Raw genomic sequence first — 24839 nt, 5'->3', positions numbered from 1 at the left:
GGACTTTTTGCACTTTAAATGGCAAGTGTAGACATGCCCTAGGATTTACTTGGTTTTTATATTTCCTTCGGCATGGTTGGAAATAATGCCAACTTTTTGCAGTGATTTAATATAATATAAAATGAATGAAGCAGAAAAAATGTAGCAAATTAAATCGTTATATTTACTTTTTAAAAATTAAGTGTCTCATCCTTCTTTCTCCATGGAAACATTTTGATTCTTCCTGTATCCTTCTGTCATATCACTAATGCCATTAATAAATCTACAGGAATAAAAAGTAAAATGAAAACTTAATTCTGTGCTACATGTCCTTGTGTTCCAGCCTGGTAGTGGGGGCATTTAGCATATATGTCTAGACTTAACTGAATTTTCATTTTAGTTGTGCAAATAAGCTTTAATACAGTAGATGATACATTTTATTTCTGCTCTGTTTGATTTAGCAGGTTCTTCTGTATAGTCCATACTGTAACACCTCACCTAAAAATAGGTGTGGCAAAATGTGATTTTTGTTTTTTAATAATTTTGATGGATATCTGTGTCATAAGCATATTTTCCAATATTCATCAATTTGTGCAAAATTATGGGTTTTAAGCTTTTTTAAATTTGAATCTACATTTTCACAGGAAATTATTGGGGCTTCAGACAACAGGACGATCAGACAATCATTATTTAATGATAATAGACATTGATATTCAATAAGCCATTTTATAACCATTAAAACACAAATTGTCAACATCACATGTCAAAATATATAAAATAGATATCCTTAAATAAAACTCTATTAAGTTCTCAGCATTATTATTCTTACTTTTTGTATCTGTACATTTCAATTATTGATGGAAATATTTTTCATCAGTTTGTCTCTGCATAGTATTATTGACATTAAATGACATTTATCAATCAAATCATTCTGAGCCTACCTATGAAGCATGCCTTGAGAAGCCAGATATGACACTGACCATTGGGATTTGAAAGTACCAGTGTTCTTTCCATGTTGTCGGATAAGATTGTATTTTAGCTGCTGTTTATTTGTATGTGTTGGACAACGTGGGGGGACTTTTGGGAGTGAAAGTGAACACACAAGTTACCTATTTGGCCAGTCATGCAGAGTGAGGAGTGTGTCTCATTTCTGTTGGTTGCAGAAGTTTTAATTTGCAGAAGACTTTTGGGGAGCTTTATAGAAACATACAAATCTCTCTCTTTTTCTATAGTGCCTTTTTCCCAATAACAGTAATGTTAGATTTTTTTCATATTTCATAAATTTCAGACACCTGGCTACGTAGTTTTCTTTCTGATTATTCTACATGGCCAGAGGGGTGGCTTGAATAAACTAATCGTCAATTCTGAAGCAACTATTTTCTCCCATGTTCAATGCCCCATAGAAATGACTCAGTTTTTCCAAAATAGATAAACTGAAGCACCTATCACATTTTGATAATTAAATCTATGTGGTTTAGCCTGTGGAGTGTTATATCAGGACCCTCAAGGGTATCTAGATGTTTCCCCATTCTCTGGTCTGACTGCAGCCAGAGTATCAGCAGGACGTCTTGAAGTGTACCACCTTCTCTCTGTCTCAGCAGTGAGCATTTCAATTGCTGGTTCTGGGCCACAATTCCTCCCTAGACCCTCACTAGAAATCAAATTCTTTTGCCCCCTATTCCCTCCAAGTACAGCAGTTGATTGTTTCTTTGTGTAACTAAATATTCCAGGCAGCAGTCAGTGCAACCAAATCATCTTAAACAAAGATAATTGAGAGAGAATCTATGTAAGTCACAGTTAAATGGAATAAACCAAGTTGTCAATGGACGACACAAACATCTGGCTTGTTAGGCTAAAAATCTGCATCATGAGGATGATGATTAAGAAACTTTGAAGAGCCCCAAAATGTGATAGGTGCCTCATTTAACAAGTAAAACAAACCCCCTAACCCAGAGCGTTTACAAGCTGAGGCCTATATCCTGTAAAGATTAAGCTGCTTAATTGTATTTTCCGCAGCTTAAAGATCTTAAAAATATCTAGCTGATAAATGTACATTGCATTTCTTTAAGCTGCGGAAAATACAATTAAGCAGCTTTAGTTCAGACCATTTATCAAGCCACGCAGTTAAACACAACTTCACTGGATTGAAAATGTATTCACAGTTGATGCTGTGTTTATTTAGATGTTGTTTAGAAGGCAGAGAAAAATAGACTGTATAATATTATGTAACACTTTTAAAATCAGTATCTTACTGCACAAGTGACATGAGAGCCTAAGAAGGTAGTTACACTTTGTGGGCTGAGTTGTATGTTGGAGTATATATTGTGTTAAGTGCAGTGTACTGTGTTAATTCATGGATATAGCGATAAAGGTATAAAGTTCTTACCCAGCTAGCTGGGGGAAAAAAGACTGAGAAAGTTTTATAGCTTCCTGTTCATGGGCAATGCTCCCAAGGTCATACCTGAACATACAGCATGCTTCACACTGCTACCTGCCATAGAAAGAATTATTCCTTTCTTCCAGATTTTGAGTGCTTCCTGTTATCAGGAGGTAAACACCCTGTAATCCTTTTGCAGTTGCAGCTGAGATCTGTGTACTGAGCTCTGTTGTTAGGTCTCATCAAACTACCCAAAAGGTTTTCACTCAGGATAAAAAGAAATCACTTCTTAGGGGTAAATCCTGGTCCTCTCTCCACAGCCTTAGAGGGCTGTGTCTGTTCATTCACTGGAATTAGGAAGCCTGAACCCTGTTCACCATGGAGCTTTGCTCTTTGAGGGCCCCCTGTAGAGGCAGGGAATGTTCAGGATGGGTGAGGATGCAGAGCCAGTGGTTCCACTGGTCATTTCTCTTATATAGAACAAATGGGGGCTGCATAGTGGCCATGACATGCAGGGAAAATGTTCAAGTTATACCGTCCATTGGAATGGTACAGTCTACTTGTCTACGGCAGCCAGCTCTACCACCTAGTAAGAGTAGGGAAGTCTCACAGTTTCCTCTCTCTACCCTTCCTTCCCCAAATAAAAAGTGTGGATCTCAACACCTTGCCAGATTTATCCTTTTTAGATCATGAGATCATAGTTCTTCTCGCTAAAAATGTGATGCAAGCAAAGATGGAAAAATACTGAAAACAGATTTAACTACTTCTCTTCCACTACTACTCTGAAGACGTCCAGATTCCTGGAATTTAGTTTACAATTCTGCTGCCATAGAATTAAATGGTAAGACTACACTGTAGTTAAACTTGTAAGCCTAGACCAAAAGAAAATGATCTTCTGTAATAACTTTCTCTATGTTTGGGGACCTTCTTTTAAATTCCTATCTTTCATCAGCTCTTACACAAAGCTGGATGTCTAAATGTTTCATATTCAGTTGACATAACTTGAGATTGGACTGAAATTTCAAAAGAGTTAAGGATAAAGAAAAATGCCAAGCAAATACTCAGTACAGCTTGGAGGTGGGAGAAGAGGCACAATGGGCTCTAAGTCCGCTTTCTGCCTCCTCTGAGTCTAGGTCTGGATGGAAACCAAATCAGTTCATAGAACAAGTTAGAGCAGCCTAAGTATTGCTGTAACTTTTATGTTGGCTTGTTATGGTCCTCAGGAGCCATTAGGATGGTGATGATTGGCCAGAATGCAATATGCTCTGGCCATGCACCCTCCATCACTTGTAACAACCCCTATTCTGGGCACAGAAGCAAGTGGCATAGAGTAGGCTTTGCCACTGCAGAATGCCCCGAGCCAGAGGAATCCTCTGCTTCTGGTTTAGAGACAGTTCTCCATATCCTAAGTGCTGAACAATGCAAAACAGCTGGGACTGGAGATCTGGCTTTTAGTGTTTATAATAAATTTGGACAGCATGAACCACCAGCTAATTCATGGAAATAGTTTTACTGGATGTTTTGGTATGAGACAGTATGAAGCAGTTGTTTTGTTGCAAGAATGACATGGAGCAACATGTGATGTATTCATGACAGGTGGGTTTTTTTTTCCTTTAAGTCATTTAAATACAGTAAATGGCCTCAAAATATTCTCTCAGCCAAATTTATTTTCGCAGCTTACATTAGCACTAATGCAGCTGTTAGGAGAACACTATTAATAATGGATGATTTCTGGAATGAGAACAAAAGCAGGATGCCAGGATATAACAATGGTTAAAGCCTGTCAGACAACTAGTCTGTGTTCTGCAGTAAATTGCTGCTGCAGAACTAGGAAAAACTTCTACTAGAAAGGCAGTTACTTACAAAGCACGTCTAAAAGAAGTAGTAGTGTATTAACTGAAAAAGGAAGCACATGCTTTTGTTTTGTAGGTATCAGTTGATATTTACTCCAGAAATCTATCTTTGCCAAATTCAATGGCAGCTCAATAAAACATTCAAAGTAGAAACCAACATGTTATGTTTGAAACATTTAAAATGCTTTGAGGTTGTAGTTTCTGTTAACATCAAAATGTGTTTCCGGTCTATACACTTAATTTACTTTATTAAATGTGTGAGATCAATTGAATATGCATAACAACAAATCCCCTTCATGCTATGATAGTATGTGCCAGATTTCTTAACTCCCAAATCTGGTCAAATTGGTTAGCCAAGTGAATTCATATACTGACAAAAAAAGAAATCCACATTTGGGAATAACTTGGGACTCATAGGTAGGGAGGTACATTAGATAAATGTGTGGATATCTGTGGCGGAGGTAAAAGCGGTCAAATACTTGGTCACAAATAGGGAAGGAGGATGTTATGAAATGAGCCGCTACGGAAACATACTCAAATCCATGCTGAGCCTCAATAATGCAATAGTTTTTTGTATGTTTAAATAAATTAATGGTGGACCTGACTCTCCTCATACCAGTTCTACACCAATTAAATTCCATTTTATTTCAATGGCATCACTCCTGATGTAATCTGGTGTACGTTACTTTGGAACTGAGCCCAACCGTTCTTAGGGCTTATCTACACATGGAAATAGATTGAGATGACTAATGTGGAATAGTTGTTTGGAAGTGGATGAAGCTAATCTTCAAAAAGGCACTCTTTTTGAGGAATAAGGTTGTCCACAAAGGAAGCTGGTGTAGAATAGCGTTTAATAGAGTTTTAAATTCACACCCTAGCTTATTTAGCAATTGGTTCCCATGTAGACAAGCCCTTGATGATAAAACAACTAAGAGAGTTTTGTGAGTCTAAATCAAATCTCAATGTTCAGTCAAATCTCAAAGATTATGAAAATGTGGAAACTTCTCTACAAACGGAAATCTGGCCAAACTCATGTGTAAATAGTTCCAGAGATTGTGGGATTCCTCTTAATATTAGACTAATTAACCTTGTGTTGAAAGGTTGCTGCTACTATGTCTGTCCCACCTAATAGTTTGTTTCTGGTGCTTCTGAAACTGGCTGTGGTGGTAGTGCTGATTACCAACATATTGTCAAAATGAGGGGAAAGTATTAAAGTAACTACTTTGTTGCATATTTGTTCCTCCCAGGAGACTGTTTGTTTTCACGTAAAAAACAATTGTCCTTAAAGGATAATTGTTTTTTTTTTTTACATGATCCTAAGCCTTTCGTGGGTTTTGGATTAGCTCCATAATCATGGCAGAACTAATGAAGTGTAGGAGCACGGTGCGTTTGCACAACCAGCTAATCTTTCTGACTTTCCCATTAGAAACATCAATTGTCCAGTGAGTGACCAACCAGAGTTTCTTCTATTTATAATGTTCCGAAAGAGTGAGAGACCCCATGCCCCGTCTGCTGCTTGTCATCTCACCTAAGCACCCAGAGGTGTATCTCTTGTCCTAGGTATATACAATTTCTTGCACCAATGTAGTTACTTTAATACTTTCCCCTCTTTTTGATTATTTATATTTGCATATTTGGCAACATTCAGGATGTTCTTTTCATTTTTATCAGCCTGCCTTAGTGGATCTGTCATTTTACAGTAATGGGCGTTTTAAGCCTAACCTTGCAGTTTGCAGCAGTACCAACTTCTGTTTGTCCTTTGTCAAACAAATGAAAAGATGGAGCTTCTAGCTAACATGTACCTAACCAAGCACTTTCCTTAACTGATCCTGCAAACAATCCCTAAAGCACCCGGTCACCTCTACCAAAGAGAAAGATCAAAGAATTGCCAGGTTTCTTCTCTGGATAATCCTGAATGACACAGGCAATTACCCTATATTTCAAAATGAAATACTGTAAAATAGGATTCTCTGTTCTAATCCACTGCTATGTTTTTTAATTAGAAATGTATCTTACATGAAAGGAATACTAAATTGCACTTCCTTTCCCACAGCCAGCTGGATCCAGCTCCTATTGAAATGAATAGAAAAATTTCATTGGAAGTAAAATCAGGCTCTGGAAGTATTTGTACCATTTGTATCATTCCTCCCGCATGAGTGATTCTGAATCACCTTATTCAGAGAAGAGGGAGATGAAAAAATAGGGATGAAATAAAATATTTGTCTCAGCACAGTCACAAAATTCCTCTCAACTTCAACGAGAAGGATTGGTCCTTGCTTTTCTGTTATCACTCAGCAACACTCTTATCAATGAAGTACATGTGATAGGTCAGTTCATTTTGTTTTATATTATTTATTTTCATTTAAATAATAAGAAAAGATGTTTATATACCTTAACAGTTAATATTACAGCATTACCCCAGCAGCATTAAACAGTCAGGGCTTGTCTAAGCATGCAATAAACTAGGGAGTGAATTTAAAGCATACTAGCAACTTCACACTAACTCCCCATGTGGACCCTCTGCCTGTGCACTAAGAGTGCCCTCAGACAGTTCAGTTTAATGCACTTCCAAAGTAAGAGTGTCCACACGGGGAATTAGTGCACACTAGCTCCTTCACACTAGTAGCTACTGTGGCACTTTGACAGGGTGTGTCTACATGGGGACGGTCAAACAGGAACTTGCCCAGCCAGCCACCTCCAAAAAACTTCCTTTGTTTGTTGCAGGAGCGCACTCTCAAACCTCACCGTAAACCGTAGCACACAGATGTCTGTTGCAGCATGCCTGGAAGCTCACCAAATTCGAGCTATTTGAGACAAAGGTGGAGCACCTTCCAGAGTACTGGGGTCCTCACCAAGATTCCCCTGCCAGCAGTCCCCTCTCTTTTCTAATGAGCATCATCCAGCTGGAGTGCCTCTGGCTGCAGCAGTCACAGTATTGCCTGGGAAGAGAGGTGATCCCCGTGGACCTTTAAGTCACAATCAACACCTTAAACTCCACTGGAAACCACTAAGTATCCAGTGCAGATCTCAGAGTAGTGGTGTCATGGGCTTCTAATGAGGTGCCTTGCCCAGAAAGTGAGCTGCTCCATTCTGCACTAGCTTCGGACTCCAACTGATTTTAACTGTATGCAACTGGGCAGTAAATAGCTCTTACCACTATTTGTTGCCAGTGAGAGCTATACAGGACCTAATATAGTGCATGAAAAACGCTGCTTAGTGATGTACAGTTGTATGTGTGAGTTAACAGGGACAAAGGAATAAAGACCACTTCATTGGGCTAAATATTACTGGCCACTTGGCCAGATTTTCAAAAGAATTCAACTCCCATTTGGGCACCTAAAAGGAGCTGCCAGATTTTAAAGTGCTCAGATGCTGCCTGACAGTTTCCTTAATCGACTGTGGGTAAATGAAAGGTTTATGTAAGATACAGAGAATAAAATTATTAATAATAATGATTTAGTTAATCCTTTGCATTTCTATTGTGTCTTGCATCTCAGGATCTCAATGTGATTAGTAGCGTTAGGGACCAGATCGGGGATCCTTTAAAGTACCATTGGTTACAAGTAGCACTGAGTAGAAAAGAACCCACAAAAAAGTTAACACCTTAAAAAAATAATCCTGGTAAAATGTTACCCTTTGAAAACAAAAGAACAAGTTCTCTGATGGGGTGGACTAAGTGGCGAAGTGGCATCTCTGAATAACTGTGTGGTGGAAAAAAATACTGTCCGTTGGCCACGTTTTTTCTCTCTCAGATCAAAAAATGCCTGTGGGCAACATTTAAAACACTGTACTTCATTGGCTAGTCTGAAGTTACCCTCTTCCTCGTGTTCATAGTGGGGTTCCTGACATCTTACGGGAGAGTTCCAACTTCCTAAGGAACAGGTGTGCCATTCATGGCCTTCTGTGAAGACTTAACTAGACTATTTTCTGCGTTCTACTGGGTCAATGACTTGAAGCCTGGGAGACACAAATCCACTAAAGCAATTAATTTTAGTGGGATTGACTTTTATTTAACAGCTGGAGCTTTAGACTTTCTGCATGAAAATGTTAAGAAGTTCAAATATGTACAAGGATGCAGGAAGAAAAGTGTGTGTGTGCGGGGGAGGGAGCTGCATCAAAGGCCTGTATCAAAACATAATTTTTTGGCATTTGCATAAATATTTCAGTAATTGTTATACTGTAGGAGAAATACATTACAAAACTACATCAAAATTTGTAACTGGCCTCAAACCTTCACTGCTGTCCGGGTGGTAGGTGGACTTGGATTTGCATACTGAACTGTCACATAAAACATGTAGAAAGCCCATCAAAATTTGCTACACAGTTTATTTTTTATAATGCTACCCTGCCAAGTACTCCACATGACCAGGTAAAAATGTGACTGGCAATTTATTCTTCATAATGGAGCCAGCGCAAGGCATTAAACAGCAGGAGTAACCCACAGCATGAAGTGTGGTTGTTACATGTGAGATGAAAGTATGGCTCGGGTTGTTATTTCTGTGACTTTTTAAAATATATATTATTTGCAACACGAGTATTCAAAATGATGCATAAAGGATCTTTGTTTCTTAAGGGTACATGTCCTCTGACTGCTTATTGCTTACTCCAGTGCATTTAACACTCTGCTATGATTTCAACTGCCACCCTTTATGTTGTCACATGTAGGATCATAACCCTGATTAGGGAATGTGCTCTGATAGCTCATGCCTCTCTACTGTTGCAAAGAGGCCATAAGCCAGCACATCTCCCCTCCACAAGGAGCCCTTCTTGTGGTGCAAAGCTGCTGTAAATGTTCCTCTGGTGACCACTGGCATAGAGGACTGAGCTAAAAGTAATGGGTGTGGTCAGGCTTCTAGCTGTTGGCAGAGTCCCTTGGGGCTATTGGCATCTGGTGCATGTTAGAGCAACCTTTATATTATAGGTAGTAGAGAACAGAGTTGCATTTGTGTTTTGATGCACATGGGCCTTATGCTGGGGACTAGTGCAGGAAATGGATGGGTGAGCTTCAATACCATTCTCGTGAATTTTGTAAGCTCTTTCTTAATCAGATAAAAACAATGTAGATGCATTGGAGGAGTATTTATGTGCAGCAGAGGAAGGAACATGTTTATTCTGGGGAAGGAGCACTTATAAATTCAAACTACTTTATCCTGCATCTGGCCGCCATGTAAATGCACAAGGAAGGAGGATATAAGAAGTATCCCCCTTCTTCTTTTTCCCCTGTAGACCCAGGCAAAATCCCAGTCCCTCTGCTACCCTGAACAGAAGAACTGTTCTCATACCTGTGACACAAGCCATTCCATACCAGGGGCTTGAAGGACGCAGGTTCATGGGTAGAGCTGTTCCGTACCAAGCAGCAGAACTGGTCAGCTGTATGGAGATATGTATGCTGCACACCCTAAAGGGATGCCACAGTGGTTGTTCTTCTAATGCATGCCTGAGAGCTCCTAGAATCATTGTGCTTCCCACTGATCATATACATCACCCAACATAGGACTGTAACTAAAGCCTACACAACAGCTCTCTAGATTTTACTTTGCGATGCACCTCATTGAGGTAATTGGCTTAAAATTGAGTAGTAAAGCAGATGTCTTTATTTGATGATTTAAAAAATTAGGTCTCAAAGCACTGGTAAAGCCCATGTGGGTGAGGTAACCAGATGTTTCTGAGGAACCCTTACGGTATAAATTTAGGTATATCTCTAGTTCCGTCCTCCTCAAAATGATATTGCACTCTTGATACAGCTAGCAAGAGTTATGAGGAAGTTATCTTGGCCAATAACAGAACAAATATAAATGTTTGTGTATTAACATAGTCCTGTACCCATCTAACCAATTACCCTGCAACATTATTCCCATAATATAGAAAATATAGCAAAACATCCACTGTTCGCTGTTTTATTTGGGGAGGCATTCCAGTAGCCCTTTATAGTATGTGCATATGGAGTGTGACACATTCTGTATAAGACCATACCTCTGAAACCTTCCACAATAGCTCCTAGAGCAATGTTGCTATTCATTATAAGATACTGTACATTTACATAGCAATGCTCATTCTGATTGACCCAGAGCACTTCAGAAACTATGTACTGTGCACACAGGCTCACCACTGAAATGTAGCCTCTGCTGGGGCAGAGGGCATCAGCTAATCCACACACGTAATGCTGTTCAACAATGTGAGAAAGGAACATTTGGTCAAGAATACTGACGTAAACTCCTACTTTTACAAAAAGTGTCATGTATCTCTAATGCCCATGAAAAGCAGCTAGAACCTGAGTTCTTAAGGTATTATCTGAAAAACATGCACACAGTAAACTGCATGAAACTTAATTTATCTACCTCATAAGGATGAAGGGCTGAGTCGACCTGACAGGATTAAAGCAGGCTCACTATTTCATGCCACATAAAACACTTTCTCAACATCATACAATACAAAGCTAATACCCAGACCCCTCAGGGTACCAGCACAATGTGACATCAGATAAGGCCTAGATATTTGATTTTGGTCCATTGCTGCCTTCTGATTTCCTCCATCAGGGTCCTGTGAATAGCTGTTGTTAAACAGGAAATGGAAAACGTTTCATCTTGGCAATCAGCTCTGTCACATTCTTACTGAGCACCTTATAGTTTTGTGGGTTTTTTTTTTAAACACCTCTATGAAATGTTCTGGAGATGAGTGAGGACTCAGTATGGTTTGATTTGCACTATTCATCAAGCAGAGGCAGACACAAATTTATCTTGTACAAAACAAATAACTCCTGCCAGAGATCAGATAAACTGTTGAGATTTGCACTGATTGTCAGGAATAATTTTCTGAGGGGAAAATGATTTTAGTTGCATTTATATACTCTGTGTCCTTGCTTCTCGAAAGTGTTGGTGATGACACTGATAGTTTTGTGCTGAGTCTACCTGTAAGGACCTGCAGGGTTGGAACCTGGGACTATGAGGGTTCTGGGCAGCTGATTTCACCATGGGAGGCTTAGGCTAGGCTCCCACGGGAGGCCCATGCGAGTCTGGGCTTGGTTGGAAGTACCACCCAACAGGATCTTAGTTGCCCCTCACAGCCCACTGCTTGGCCAGTACCAGTAAGCCAAGCTGTCTGAGCAACCGCACAGACTGCCTGCCTGTCTCTGCTCCAGGTCCTGCTTGTGATAGACCCTAGACTCTGGCATCTAATACTGGTTTACTCAACTTTACCGTTTGATAACTGTCTGTAACCTGGCACCTAACCCCAATCTACTGGTAACCTAACCCTACCTGCCTCCTGATATCAGACTATGTTTACGCTCTGGCCTGTCTTGGACTCTGATCTCCCAGTAGCTTTCCCCTGCCTGCCCCAACTCCTGCACTGACCACTAGGTCTAACTACCCAAGTCTTGGTCATGACACTGCCCATGTGGTATTGTTTCTCTGCTTAGCAGTTCTTGGCTACAGTACATCACACTTCTAGTAAGGATTGTGTGTGCTGTGTCAGATTAAGGGCCTGATCTTGCTCCCATTGGAGTCAATGGATGCCATAGGTGCTCAACGCCTCTGCGGATTCGGCCATTTATTTAGGTGCCTAAATACAGATTTAGGTCCCTAACTTTAGGCAATTAAGTTTGAACACTTTGGCCTTTATCCCATTTGTGTCTCAGTTTATCCATCTGTAAAATGGGATAACGATTCTTACTTTACTTTTTTGAGGCAAAGTTTGTCGGAAGTTTGAACTGACATTTGCACAACTGTGCTTGAAGTATTACCTTCAGATTTGCTATGATGTTTTAGCCCTTTAATGAGATAGAGTATGTTAACATAGGATTGGTTATAAATTATATGCACATCTAAAAATTATGTATAAAAAAGTTTAAAATATCATTTAAGTTTCAGTAAATGCCAGACTCATGGTTGTCCATGCAATTTTAACTATGACCCCTTTTGCATACATTTTGTACACTCACTGAAGCAGGGGTCCTGTGGAAGAAATAGTGTATGATCATGTAATTAAAAACTGTATCATAATGCCTATATTCATGTTATGTTGAGAGGGACTGGTGAGCGTATTGATCACAAACCTCTTTGAGACTGGGTTTGAACACACTTCCAATTACAAGTTATTCACAAGCCCCGCACCTAAGACAAAAAGGGGTGCAAACCGGTAAGCATGGTGTGACCCTGGAGAAGCTTAGAGAGAGGTCTGGATCAAGGATGCTGTCTGAACGAATCTTGGCCCTATAAGCTAAGGATAATTTTGGTCCCTCTGGCATTCAGAGAAGCAAGACTTTGTACATTCCTTGTAAAATAAACAAGACTGCATCAAAGAAAATACCAGACTCCATCATCAATTTCTATGCAACTGAAACATCTTCAGGGCCCCGAACTTTGACTAGCAACTTGGATCAAAAAGGAGTAACATGCACAAATAAAGATTGCATGAAAACCGTAAAGCTGGCATTTCCTAACATGAGTATTTGATTTTGCAGCCTGAATAACTTTCCATTAATGCACAACTGTAATGGCTCCCTCAGCGTGCGTCCACAGGGGTTTGAACCCAGACTTTTCTGCAGTGTCATGTAGTCTGCTTCACATGAACTACAAGGCTAATTACATTACTTGACCAGCCTGAGAGTGCTGTTATCCCAGAGTAAGAAATGGGCCACTGGTGCCATGTGTGTGATACTGAGCAAGTGAGGCTGATGATGGGGCAGCAGCTGTGCTTGCTCTCTTTTGCTCACTTGCTCGCCCTCTCTGACAGGCTGTCTGCTCTCAGGGTTCCCAGTGAAGTGTGCCCTGCTACTGCTGCTTTGGTGGCATCAGGGGCCCAGATTTTCAGAATGTTGACATTATTTTGGTATGCTGCCAAACTGACCAAAAATGATTTTTAAACATTTATAACTCAGTTCATTCTCAATGGAATTTCATGGAACAAAGAAAAGGCACTTTTCTAGCCTGGAGGTTTTTTCCCTGCTCAATTTCAAAGGCCTACTGCAAACAATGAAGGTGTCGCACCTTTTCATTAAAAAATAAGACTATTTGATAAAAGAAGGAAATTAAATATGGGATTCCTATCAACTCTCCTGATAATGAATTCACCCCCGTCTCTTTTCCCTTCACATTTCCAGTTCACAGATATCACAAGATTATGAGAGATCCCTGTACAGTGTAAATGTAATTGAAGTACAAGGTAAAAAGGCATATTTTTGACTTTCAGATTGGCCTTTTCACCTATTTAAAAATAAGTAATTTAAAAAACAATAACACCGCCACCAAAACTCCAAGCATGGAACTGCTAAATCTTTTTTGGCAAGACCCAAAGTTCTTTATTTTCACCTGGAAACTTGTATAAAGAGTCTGTCATCAGGTCCGATCTGTTGTTGGGGGTGGGGATGCGGCGTGAGAACTTTTAACAACAGATCGGACCTGATGACTGACCCACCTCTGCCATACACATTCCTGTGTATATCCTATATATGAGTATCTAATGTCTAGTCAGGTGTGTCAGCTGCTTGGAAGGGAATTGAGTAGGGGCTTGTCTAAACAGTGCACTTGTCATAAATATAAAGGGAAGGGTAAACCTCTTTAAAATCCCTCCTGGCCAGAGGAAAAATCCTCTCACCTGTAAAGGGTTAAGAAGCTAAAGGTAACCTCATTGGCACCTGACCAAAATGACCAATGAGGAGACAAGATACTTTCAAAAGCTGGGAGGAGGGAGAAAAACAAAGGGTCTGGGGCTGTCTGTATGCTGCTTTTGCTAGGGACAGAACAGGAATGGAGTCTTAGAACTTTTAGTAAGTAATCTAGCTAGGTATGTGTTAGATTATGATTTCTTTAAATGGCTGAGAAAAGAACTGTGCTGAGTAGAATGACTATCCCTGTCTGTGTGTCTTCTTTGTAACTTAAGGTTTTGCCTAGAGGGATTCTCTATGTTTTGAATCTAATTACCCTGTAAGGTATCTACCATCCTGATTTTACAGAGGTGGTTCCTTTACTTCTATTAAAAGTCTTCTTGTAAGAAAACGGAATGCTTTTTCATTGTTCTCAGATCCAAGGGTTTGGGTCTGTGGTCACCTATGCAAATTGGTGAGGATTTTTACCAAACCTTTCCCAGGAAGTGGGGTGCAAGGGTTGGGAGGATTTGCGGGGGAAAGACGTGTCCAAACTACGTTTCCCAGTAAACCCAGTTAAAGTTTGGTGGTGGCAGTGGAAATTCTAAGGGCAAAGGGTAAAATTAATTTGTACCTTGGGGAAGTTTTAACCTAAGCTGGTAAAAGTAAGCTTAGGATGTTTTCATGCAGGTCCCCACATCTGTACCCTAGAGTTCAGAGCGGGGAAGGAACCTTGACAGCACTACACTGCACCAGAGAGGTGTAAACTCTAGTGCACTCTAGGGTGTCACATTAAGTGGTCCACTTGTACCCTACTGGTGCACTCTAAAAGTTTGCTAGCGCACATTAATGTAGTACTGGATGACGTTAACGTGCACTAGAGAATTTTTAGTGTGTCTCAGCTGTGTCCACACAAGTCAGTTTAGCGCATGACACACTAGTGTGCACTAGAATTTACACCCTTCTGCTGCAGAATAATGCACTATCTATAACAGCCCTAAGATTACTATAAGTCTGAGGAAGAACCAAGGCAGGTTTCAACTGCAGCTAAATTTATGGATGCACTGAAACTGCTGATGCAGAGAAGTTAAATAACAGAAAGGGGAATGAGGCTTTCGACCTCAATTACAGTTGTTCGCTGTGCTTAATGATACGATGATGCAAATGTTTCAGAAAAGCACTCTGCGATATTAGCATTTCAAGCAACCTAAATACACTGAACTACACATTTAGTTTGGATATAATAGGATACTTGCTCTAAATCTAAAGGGGTAAATCTAGTTATAGTCCTTATTGTATATTTTTTTAAAGATAGGCTGACTATTAAAAACACAATAATGGATGCTTAAACAATTATGTTTTACATACATATCTTGGTTTTTGAACTTGAAATATCTTTTAAATCTAATCCTATTTAAGAATATAAAACCAATATAGTGTTGCGAAAAAGTGACCGTGTAACATACCAATTCAATTTTAAATGATTTTTTTTATTTTATCTCAGTTTAGGGAGCTTAACTGGGAAACAAGAAAGGTCATCTTAAATCCATATGAGACCTAATTTTGTACTTTTTTTCCTGACTCAGTAAGAATTTGCAACCTCAGAGTCTTGCAGATTAGTTAATTGAACTAATTACTGAGAGCCTCTTTTACCAAACAGTTACAGAATACAAATGAAAGCAGACTCTTCAGGAAAATGGCTCTTAAAGAAAAGCCCTGATCAGATTATCAGTGGGGCCCTGATACAGCAATAATACAGGTCAAGAATTCTTCATCTGCTGCGGGAGGAAATCACTGATTATAATCAGGATGCAAAACAGTACCTGTCAGTGAAATGTGTTCAGAGTTTGGTAAATGTGAAATAGTAAATACCAAAATTCCCCCTGTTCCAGGCAAAATCTAGCCCTAAAAGGCTATCTACGAATTCTGCCAGCATAAGGGATCCCTTAGCTGGCATAAAGTGACCTAGCCGGTGCCTATGCCATTTGAGCCCTGGCACAGGGGTGCTGGTGGTAGGACAGAGTGTACGTGCAATACAGCAATTCGCAACTAACACGATCATAGCCAGTTAGTATAAATGAAGAGTGGCTCCTAAACTGCTCTAATTTATATTGATGGACCAGGGCCAGTGCAACTATCTCATTAGTTCCTAGTGCTCCCCCTGTTGTTTGTCTTTATCTACCATTATCTCTTGTCTTATATGTAAGCTGTTAGTAAGAACTAAGGATTCTAGGTGCTATGGTAATATAAATAAATAATAATAGCAGTTAATAGTAAATGCACCATGACAATTAAAGTGGCCTAACTTGTTCCCCCTTTCTCATACAACAAACATATCTTTGCACAGGAGAGAATCTGAAGAATAATATCATTGCCTTGTAGTACTGTGGACACCTGTTTTAAGCAACTTGAAGCTATTTATCATTCCAGAAGCAACCTGTGTTAGTGTGTAATAGAGAGGAACAGAGTGAAATATGTGTGAAACAAGATGCTGTACTTTGTCATTACGCAGGAATTGTGCAAAAGGTACATGAGGGAATTCAAATAGCGTGGGAACTTCTTTGTGCTAGTGAAAACTGCATATGCCTAATTCACAAATAAAGCTTCCCGGTGTTCCACTGAGACACAGACTTCAATCTAAATTGATGTACTGAATCCAATTAATAATCTTTTTCAAATGCCATGCAAAATTTTAGAGAATGCCATTGCTATTCAGTAATACATTTACATTGTTTCAATGTGCTAAATGAATCAAAGGTGTTGGGTTAGATTTCCATATGTTCATGGTTCATTAGCACAGGAAGAATGGGCTCACCATTATTTTATTTTAGTTATTTTATTTAGTTATTTTATTTTAACTATTCTTCGTCAAAGGATAACTATTGAAATACCCAGCTTTCCCAACTATTCCCAACATACCTATCCTTTCCATTTAGGTGAGTTAGGTGTTCCCTATAGAAAGTAAGAAAGAGACACTGTACATGAGAGGCATTCTCAGTGTGCTCATTTCATAGCACATGCATGTTTGCATGCATGCACACTCACATGTACACACTAGAAATATTAGTCCAGTTTCTCAGCTTATGACAACTGATGAAATTCGACTGACTTCAGTGAAGCTAGGCTGAATTGTACCAGCTGAGAATCTTGCCCACGGTCTGAACTCGAGCTGGGTGGGAAATGGTTTTCCCATCTTGTGAACGTTTTTGAGATTTTGAAAAAATTCCCATTCTGTACTGGAATGAAAGTGAGACCTTTTGAAAATTATCAAAAAAAAAAATCCAAAGAGAGGACGAGAGGCACCCTGGAACCACCAGTGAACTGGTGGTTAGGGCACTCCTGTGGGATGTGAGAGACCTAAATTCAAGTCCTAGCTCTGCCTGGTTCAGACCAAGGCCTTAAATGTGGGTGTCCTATATCTCAGATAAATGCTCCCCTCACCTTTTCATTTTGCATCCTGGGCTGAAAAACCTTCCCCAACAAAAGCTTTATCAATAGTGGAATGTTCCCATGAAAACGGTTTTGGTTTAAACTAATTGTCATTTTCTGACAAAAAGCTTGTTTGTTTGAAAAATTCCCACCTAGCTGCAGTCTGAATTTACCCACCTCCTGGAGTTACATTTAACTTAAATCACAACAAACACAAGACTCAATCAGTGCTTCCTTCTGTTCCTATGGTTTTTCTTTTCATGCCTTGGCCCTTAGTTCTGCCATGAGAGCAACTCTTGTCCCATTTACAGTCAGGAGTTGAAGCTAATGAGACCCACTTAATTTGGTTGCCAGGGTGAGTCAACAGAAGGGCTGTGTATCTCTAGGCACCTGACAACCTGTCAAGGAAAACATTTTAAAAGCCAGCTGTGCTGGTTACTTACCTACTAAAATTCAGGCCACATTTGTTTGTGAGGAATACACCTCTCTGTGGTGAATGCACCTCTCAGCATTTTAAGATTTCTTTTTTGTGGTTTAAAAACCTTCCCCTGACCCCTTCAATTTTTCTGATCCAACCACATAAAAAAATTCACACTTATTTACACTGAGCAAAGACCACAGAGTTAATCTAAATAATACAGCCAAGGGTAACAGTGCTGGCTGGGATTTTTAAAGAAGTCAGAGGGATTTAATAGCTGAATTCTCATTGAAAGTCAATGGGAGTTGGTACTTAATTCCCTCAGCCTCTTTAAATATCCTACCTGCTCATAAGAAATAAGAGTACATATAATTCCTTACTGTGGACCAAAAGTCTAAGCTTTCTGGATGTGACCATGCAAAGTTACCCCTTCCATGGATTTCTTTTAATGAAATATTCTTTGAAATGAGAGACTCTCTTTTAAATTGTGTGGTACGACAGATCTGGGAAGAAGTAAATCTGTATCTTTATTGAGGCAGGGGGTTTCAGGGTTAAGGTACAGGAGATTTGGGTTCTGTTCCTGGCTCTGCCAATGAGCTGCTGTGTGGCTTTGGACAAACCACTCATTCACTGATTTTCCCATCTGTAAATATACTGTAAAATATAAAACTAAAATATAAATATTAAAACTAAATGTAAAATATAAAACTATAAAATATCTGCATCTTTAGGCACCTAAATACCATTAAAATCGGGTCCAGAATTACTAAGTGATAGAGACAACAATAATCATCATTCATTCCCAGAGAAGGTGAATGTGACTACTCCTATTTTACTGATTTTCCCATCTGTAAAATAGGAGTAGTCACATTCACCTTCCCTGGGAATGAATGATGATTATTGTTGTCTCTATCACTTAGTAATTCTGGACCAGATTTTAATGGTATTTAGGTGCCTACAAATGCAGATATTTTATAGTCCCTTCTTATCTTTTTGCCTTTTCATGTTCAATTAGGGGAAAAGGGGTCACCATACTAAATACTTCAAAAGGTGTAAAATATCCTCAATTAAATACTGTCCACAGCAGGTCCATAACTAAGTACAGATCAAATGAATGTACTTCCTGTACAGATATGTCATCCCATAGTCCACACAGTCATATTTTTATTTACGTGTGTTGTGTTGTGTTACATGTTGGCAATGCCTCAGGCAGTATTGTAGGTAATTTGTATTCATAGGTTACAATTTAAAAACTGTCTTCTGGTAATTTTAAATGCTTCTTTTTAGAAATACAAACCTCCAAGAAACACACAGAAAAAGGAATGTGAGAGGAGGAGGTGGAAGGGAAAACATAAGAATGGCCCGACTGGGTCAGACCAAAGGTCCATCTAGGGAGGAAAAACCTTAGAAGATTTCTATTTAGCCTTTACTGTATTACAGTGGGGGAGAACTAAATTCTCAGTGTGTGCACAAAACAACATAAGAAAAATAGCCAGTTGAAAGGCAAGTGGGGAAAGTGTAAACAACTTTGGCAAGGGGAAAAGACCAAATGGCACCCCAGGCAAGGAGCATCTTCGGCACTTCTCCCCCCATTTGTTAAACTTTTGAATACCTTATTTTTTTTATTGCATTTGTAGCCTATTTCATGACTTTGATGCACAATTTGCATGCATGATTTATCCCTGTCATTTAAGAGATTCTACAAAGGTCCAGAACATTCTAGGAGTTTAGTGAAAAATGAATCCACATACAGAATACCTGACACATTTTATTTCAAACATTCTATTTTCCCTTTTGTCGCTAACAACAAAAACAGCACCCCAAGCCCAGCACCCCAGGCAATCGCCTTGGGTTGCCTGCCCCTAAATCTGGCCCTTCCCCCAAGTTACACTCATGGAGAGTTTCCTTCACACGTGAAGCTCTCACCCACCACTTCCACAACACTGACTTATCGTTTCCTAGGAGAGTGCCTCTTTGGGATCAGGATCCATTGCAGAGGAAACAGCTGGGAATGGGTGGCCCAACTTTGGCTATCGACATCTTTCTACCTGCCTTGTAGGTTGCTAAGAGAAAATGATACAACATCAGGGTTTATTACCTGTCCTCTGAAGGTGGGATCCTCCTGTTAAAGGGGACTTCCAGTGCAGATATGAACATGGAGTTTCCCAGGTGCCTTCGCTCCAATAGAGATGCACTGCTATGGAGGAGGGTTATGGGGCTAGAGCTCTGCAGAAGAACAGTATCCCACTGATTCCTTGGGATCCATGAGGTTTGGTGGTAGTTCCCGCAGTCTGTTTCTAGGGGGGAAAGCAGGAAGTGGGGCAGGATTCCCAAAATGATGAGAGGGGATCTTTACTAGGGAAACTTTTTGGAGACCTACTGAATTTGCAGGATTTAATGTGAGAGGTGTTGACCCAGCCCTTTGTGCTGACCTGTTGAGAACAGTGTGTGTGTTGAGCTGCTAACATTTCTCATTTCTTGCCTCACCTGGGTGTTGCCCATGGCTACCCACTGGAGTACAATATATAGCTTTGTAGAAACATTGTTGATAGTTTTTTTAACATTGAAAAGTATAGATACAGTATGCATTGCACTGGCTGATGTATAAGAAAATAACCTAATGAAATTTCCCTGAAGGGTTAGCACTATTTAGAGGTATGTAACATTTGTTAAGCCATTTCTGCCCTGTTATCTCCATGACATGCACTCTTTGACAGTACAGTCCCAGATAGACAGCATCTGCACAGCTCGTCAATTTCCTGAAGATCATTAATGCATAAAAATGCAGGTCCTTAGTATAAATTATGCAAGCTCTATATTAGCCTAGTATGGTACTTAAAAAACAAAAAACCCAAGATCCATTAGAAACTACTTTAGGTTTTTCATAAGGCTCCTTAATGTCCCACACTAAATAAAATATGAATCTCAGTGGGCTGCAGTGTAATAATGGGGACAGGGAATTGAAATAGAAATAGTGAAAAAGAATTCTATTCAGTTCTTACTGTAATGTGTTTGAGGAATTCATCATGGTAAGGTCATTCAAGAGAAATGAGCTAAAAAGGTAGGAACAGATCCTCAGCTGATATAAACCGGTGTAACCCCATTTGTCACAGTTATACTGATTTACTTCAGCTCAGGATCTGGCTGACTGTATTCTTAATTCAAGAGGGAAGAATTTAAAGAGAGCAAAAATAATTTTCAAAGCTAGGCAGCTACTCACCCAGTGGAGAATCTGCAAAGGTAAATACCCTTGGCTATCGACTATAGCATAATATCAGCAAAAAGAAAGAATATAGAAAAAAAGTTACAGTGTGGGAATATTACTAGGCTAGTTGAAATTTCATTTTATTAACATTTTAATCAATTTTCATTTTGGTAAATAAAAAGTGAGATTTAAAACTCCTATGGTAGAAAAGAAGGTTGAATGGTAGGAGTGAAATGAGGGGACTCAGCATTTAATGTTTCAGACTTTCTGCCAATTTTAAATTAAACAATTTTACAATGAAAAGAATCTTTAAATCTTGACTTTAGGGTTCAATGGTGGGATACTGGGCCAGACCCTCAGCTTCTGTAAATTGCCTTAGTTCCACTGAAGTTAGTGCTCTGTCATGCTGATTTATACTAGATGAGGATCTGGTCCCTTGTCTTTTCTCATCATATTGAGATTAAATAAATGTCTTTCAGCTTAATTCATATAGTGTTTTGAAAGTTTACAATGTGCAGTTCTGTCTCTGTGAATTAATATTTTAATGCAAAAACCACAGGCCTTCTGAATTTTAGAAGAGAAGATGCTACTGTACCATTCTACATTTATCTTGGCTTCATATTTATATGTGGCCTGACTAACATCTTCAAGATCATTTCTAGTAAAAAATAAAAGCAACATGTTAAAATATTTAAAGGATTCCTTAATATTTTACTACCTCTCAATAGTAAAACCATGTTCTTTTCTCAGAACAAAAGCCTGAAAAACAAACTCCTGTCGGGAAACAAGCTTTGTGGTATTCATGCAGAAGAGGTGAGTAGAGTTTCTTACTGTTCTAATCCTAACACACGCAGAGAGACAGAAAGAGAATGTTGAGGATTGCCATAAAGAATTTCACACAGAGACTCTGGGCTAGATAATGTAGCCTTCATGTGTATCTACAGCTAGTGTTCAAAGAGGCCATGCATCTAAAATCTCCTCTCATTTGCTCCCATGACAAAACCATACATCAGGAAACAAAATACAGTCTCCATTTTTAGACAAAGTAAATCCATGTGTTTAGATTTGAGGTCATGGGGGAGATTGTCTGCCGAATCCCAGGATCAAAAGCATTGATTTTCACCATTGGTCCCAATACCAAAAAGTAGTAATAATAACTCCATTGTCTGAGTAATTTTGAATAAAGAATTCTAAATAAAGCACTGGAGAAGTAATTTTTAATGTTAAAATAGTGTATGATTTAAAAATCTATGCATGGCATTTTACCAAATATAGAATAAGAAGTGGTGCCTCGGCCAAAGAGCTGGCAATCTCATAAAGACAATATAAAAGCCCTGATTCTTCAAATACTTAAGCATGTGAGTATTTTTAGTCATATGAACGGTCATGCTAGCTACTAATGGTTGCTATTGAAGTGAGTAAAGTTATGCACTTATTCGAGTAGTTCCCTGTAGTCAACAGGAGTACTCAGATGAGTTACTATTGATTCCCACCATTCTCAAATAGGAATCAAGCCCCAATGATGTAAATCAGGAGTAACTTCAGTGAAGTCAAACTGGAGAAGCATAAAAATAGAGAAGAGTCATCAACAATAGCGTACTCTAGGGAACAATTATGCATTGCCAAGAAGATAGGCAAAATGATCTAAGAATAAAACTTTTCTCTCTCAGTCTAATGAGTCTGCAGAAGTCAATGCATGTTGCTAGAACACCACAGAATTATCACACTTGAATCAAGTACATTTTAATTCAGAAACAGATTTGAAAACTTGTATTTTCAAAGTTATACAGCCAGATACATAATCTAAATAACTGATTTCCATTGATTTCAATTGAGCTACACTGTGGGAGATCTAGCCCATCATATCTAAGAAATTTGCAGCAGTCAGAAGCAATAGATTCTTTTCTCTCACTTTGCTCAAGCTACATCATAGTATCTTTCTGGTTTACTCTACAGTATTTGGTTTCAAAAGTATTTTTCTCTCCCTTTGTACTACTGAATTGTTGAAGTCCTGGCCTAAAAATATGACAGTGTTATTTTTTTTCTCTCTTGCTAATTTTGCTCAGGGTTCATCACATCTTGAATTTTTAGTATTATTTAACTTTATTTTTTTCTATTAGTTTTGCATCTTATTTAAATACATTAGAATATTCGCAACATAACTATGTATAAACCAGTACTGATATCTACATTTAAATGGAAAACACGGAATTTGACATTCCAATGTTTGATATGAAATCAGTGTCAATCAGTATATTGCCAATAAATCTTGTCTTTATTCTGGGAGTTTGAAGTGGTCAGAATCAGAACTGCTTGCAACCTCTCTCTAAAAATTCTCATTGACATATCTCTCAAGTTTTAAAAAGACCTCTCTATCTCAATATGTGTTTACATGAGAGACCAGATTAGTTGTGGTGAAGTTCTCATCAAAATGCACAGCGGGAGAATCATTGTGAATCATACTCATGGATGTTAAGAAAGCTAACTGTAACACTGCTCCTTATGGACCAGCTGGTGTCTTCCTGCTTCTGGAGACACAGAAGAACCTAAAGTGCTGAGAATTGTATTGGTTCCACCTCACAAGGGAGGGTTAGGGATTACAGGCAGCAAAAGCATGCCAGACTTCCCTTTGCATACTGGGGAGCTCTACTTTCTCTATGACACCCTAAGGAGAGAGGGAGGCATGGCAGACCATTCTGAAGGAGGGCTGAGGCAGTGGCCTGCAATCCAGAACAACAGGCCTAATTCTCTGTATAGGATGATCACAGTTGAGAGCAGTAGAGATTCCATTCATTTCTATGGCTCAAACCAGAAGATTGTAGGAGACTTAATCCCCACATACTCTCACATTATTTTCAAATTGATGCACAATATGAAATAGAATTAAATTTGGAGGCAGTTTATATTTTAGTGCATCTAATGAAATACACCACTTATTTTTATGGTGCCAAGTTCTGAGGTCCTTTACCTAGTAAATTGCCTTCAAATCAATTCTGAAATTGATTTGTGTAAAAGCTAAGTAAGGAATTTAGAATTTAACCCATGAACAAACTACTAATTTATTAGCCCAACAATATGTGACCTAACTGGCTGCACTAAGTGAAAAGCACTTATTAACATACAGTACAGTATGAGAATCAATGGAACTCTTGTAGTGCACAGTACAATTCATAGTATAGTGTGGTGTAGTATGCCTTGTCATCAGGGAATTTCAAAGAATTGAACTCTGGATTATACAAAGAGCCTGTGGTAGCAGATTGTGAATGTGCCTTACTTATCAAGTGCCAGAACATTAAGCTTCGTAGGTAGCCTTTATGAATTATGTGTTAAACCTGGCCAGCACAGCTAGGATGAGATGCTGCCCAGTTGGTGATTTGGTGCTCTACTCTAGCCAGGATTCAATGGGGTAAAACAGGGAAATGCATACTGTTTTCTTCTATTCTGAATAGGAGGAGTAATATGCAGAATGAAGCATACATACTAGGTGGATGCTGGTGTGTCACTCCCTCTGCTAGTAGATCAAAACCCTTTTAGGCTGCGGTGTGCGGAATGGCATGGTAGTAGGTTGCCCTTTCTTTTTCTCCTTTAAATGCTACTTGGAAATCCTGCTCTGCTGACTGCAAAGGGAGCAGGAAAGGTAGAAATTCTCTGTGTCCTCCTTGCACCAGCACAGCAGAAGGCAGAATCCTACCTTACATCCATAAACTGTTACAGGGTGGACACATCCCCCCAGTGTCAGATGATTGAACTTAGTGGAATTACACTAGGGATGAAATTAGCTCTAGGAATATTAATTTTACCAGCTAGTTGTGCAATTAGCAAATGGATGACACTAACATCAGTATAACCTTTATTTATTTTGCTGTAGCTGTTCTCTAAGAATCATTGGGACTTTTACACTAAAAGCTAGCACAGCATCAACAGTCTAGTGTTGAATAAAAAGCTGCCATTATCATCAGGATTGAAAGATGGGTGTGCGGCACCGTCTCAGAATG

General features: G+C 39.1%; 1 protein-coding gene across 1 annotated transcript in view; it reads left to right on the top strand.

The window, feature by feature from the left end:
- LUZP2 (leucine zipper protein 2) overlaps positions 1-24839 on the top strand; it is a 443808-nt gene that overhangs the window by 293947 nt on the left and 125022 nt on the right. Inside the window, 1 exon segment of the mRNA XM_074955173.1 lies at positions 21595-21657. Coding sequence (XP_074811274.1) covers positions 21595-21657 — 63 coding nt within the window.

Source organism: Natator depressus, chromosome 6 (assembly GCF_965152275.1).
Source record: "Natator depressus isolate rNatDep1 chromosome 6, rNatDep2.hap1, whole genome shotgun sequence".
Classification (NCBI taxonomy): Eukaryota; Metazoa; Chordata; order Testudines; family Cheloniidae; genus Natator; species Natator depressus.
Note: the sequence above shows the minus strand (reverse complement) of the source record. Positions and strands in the feature narration are given on the sequence as shown.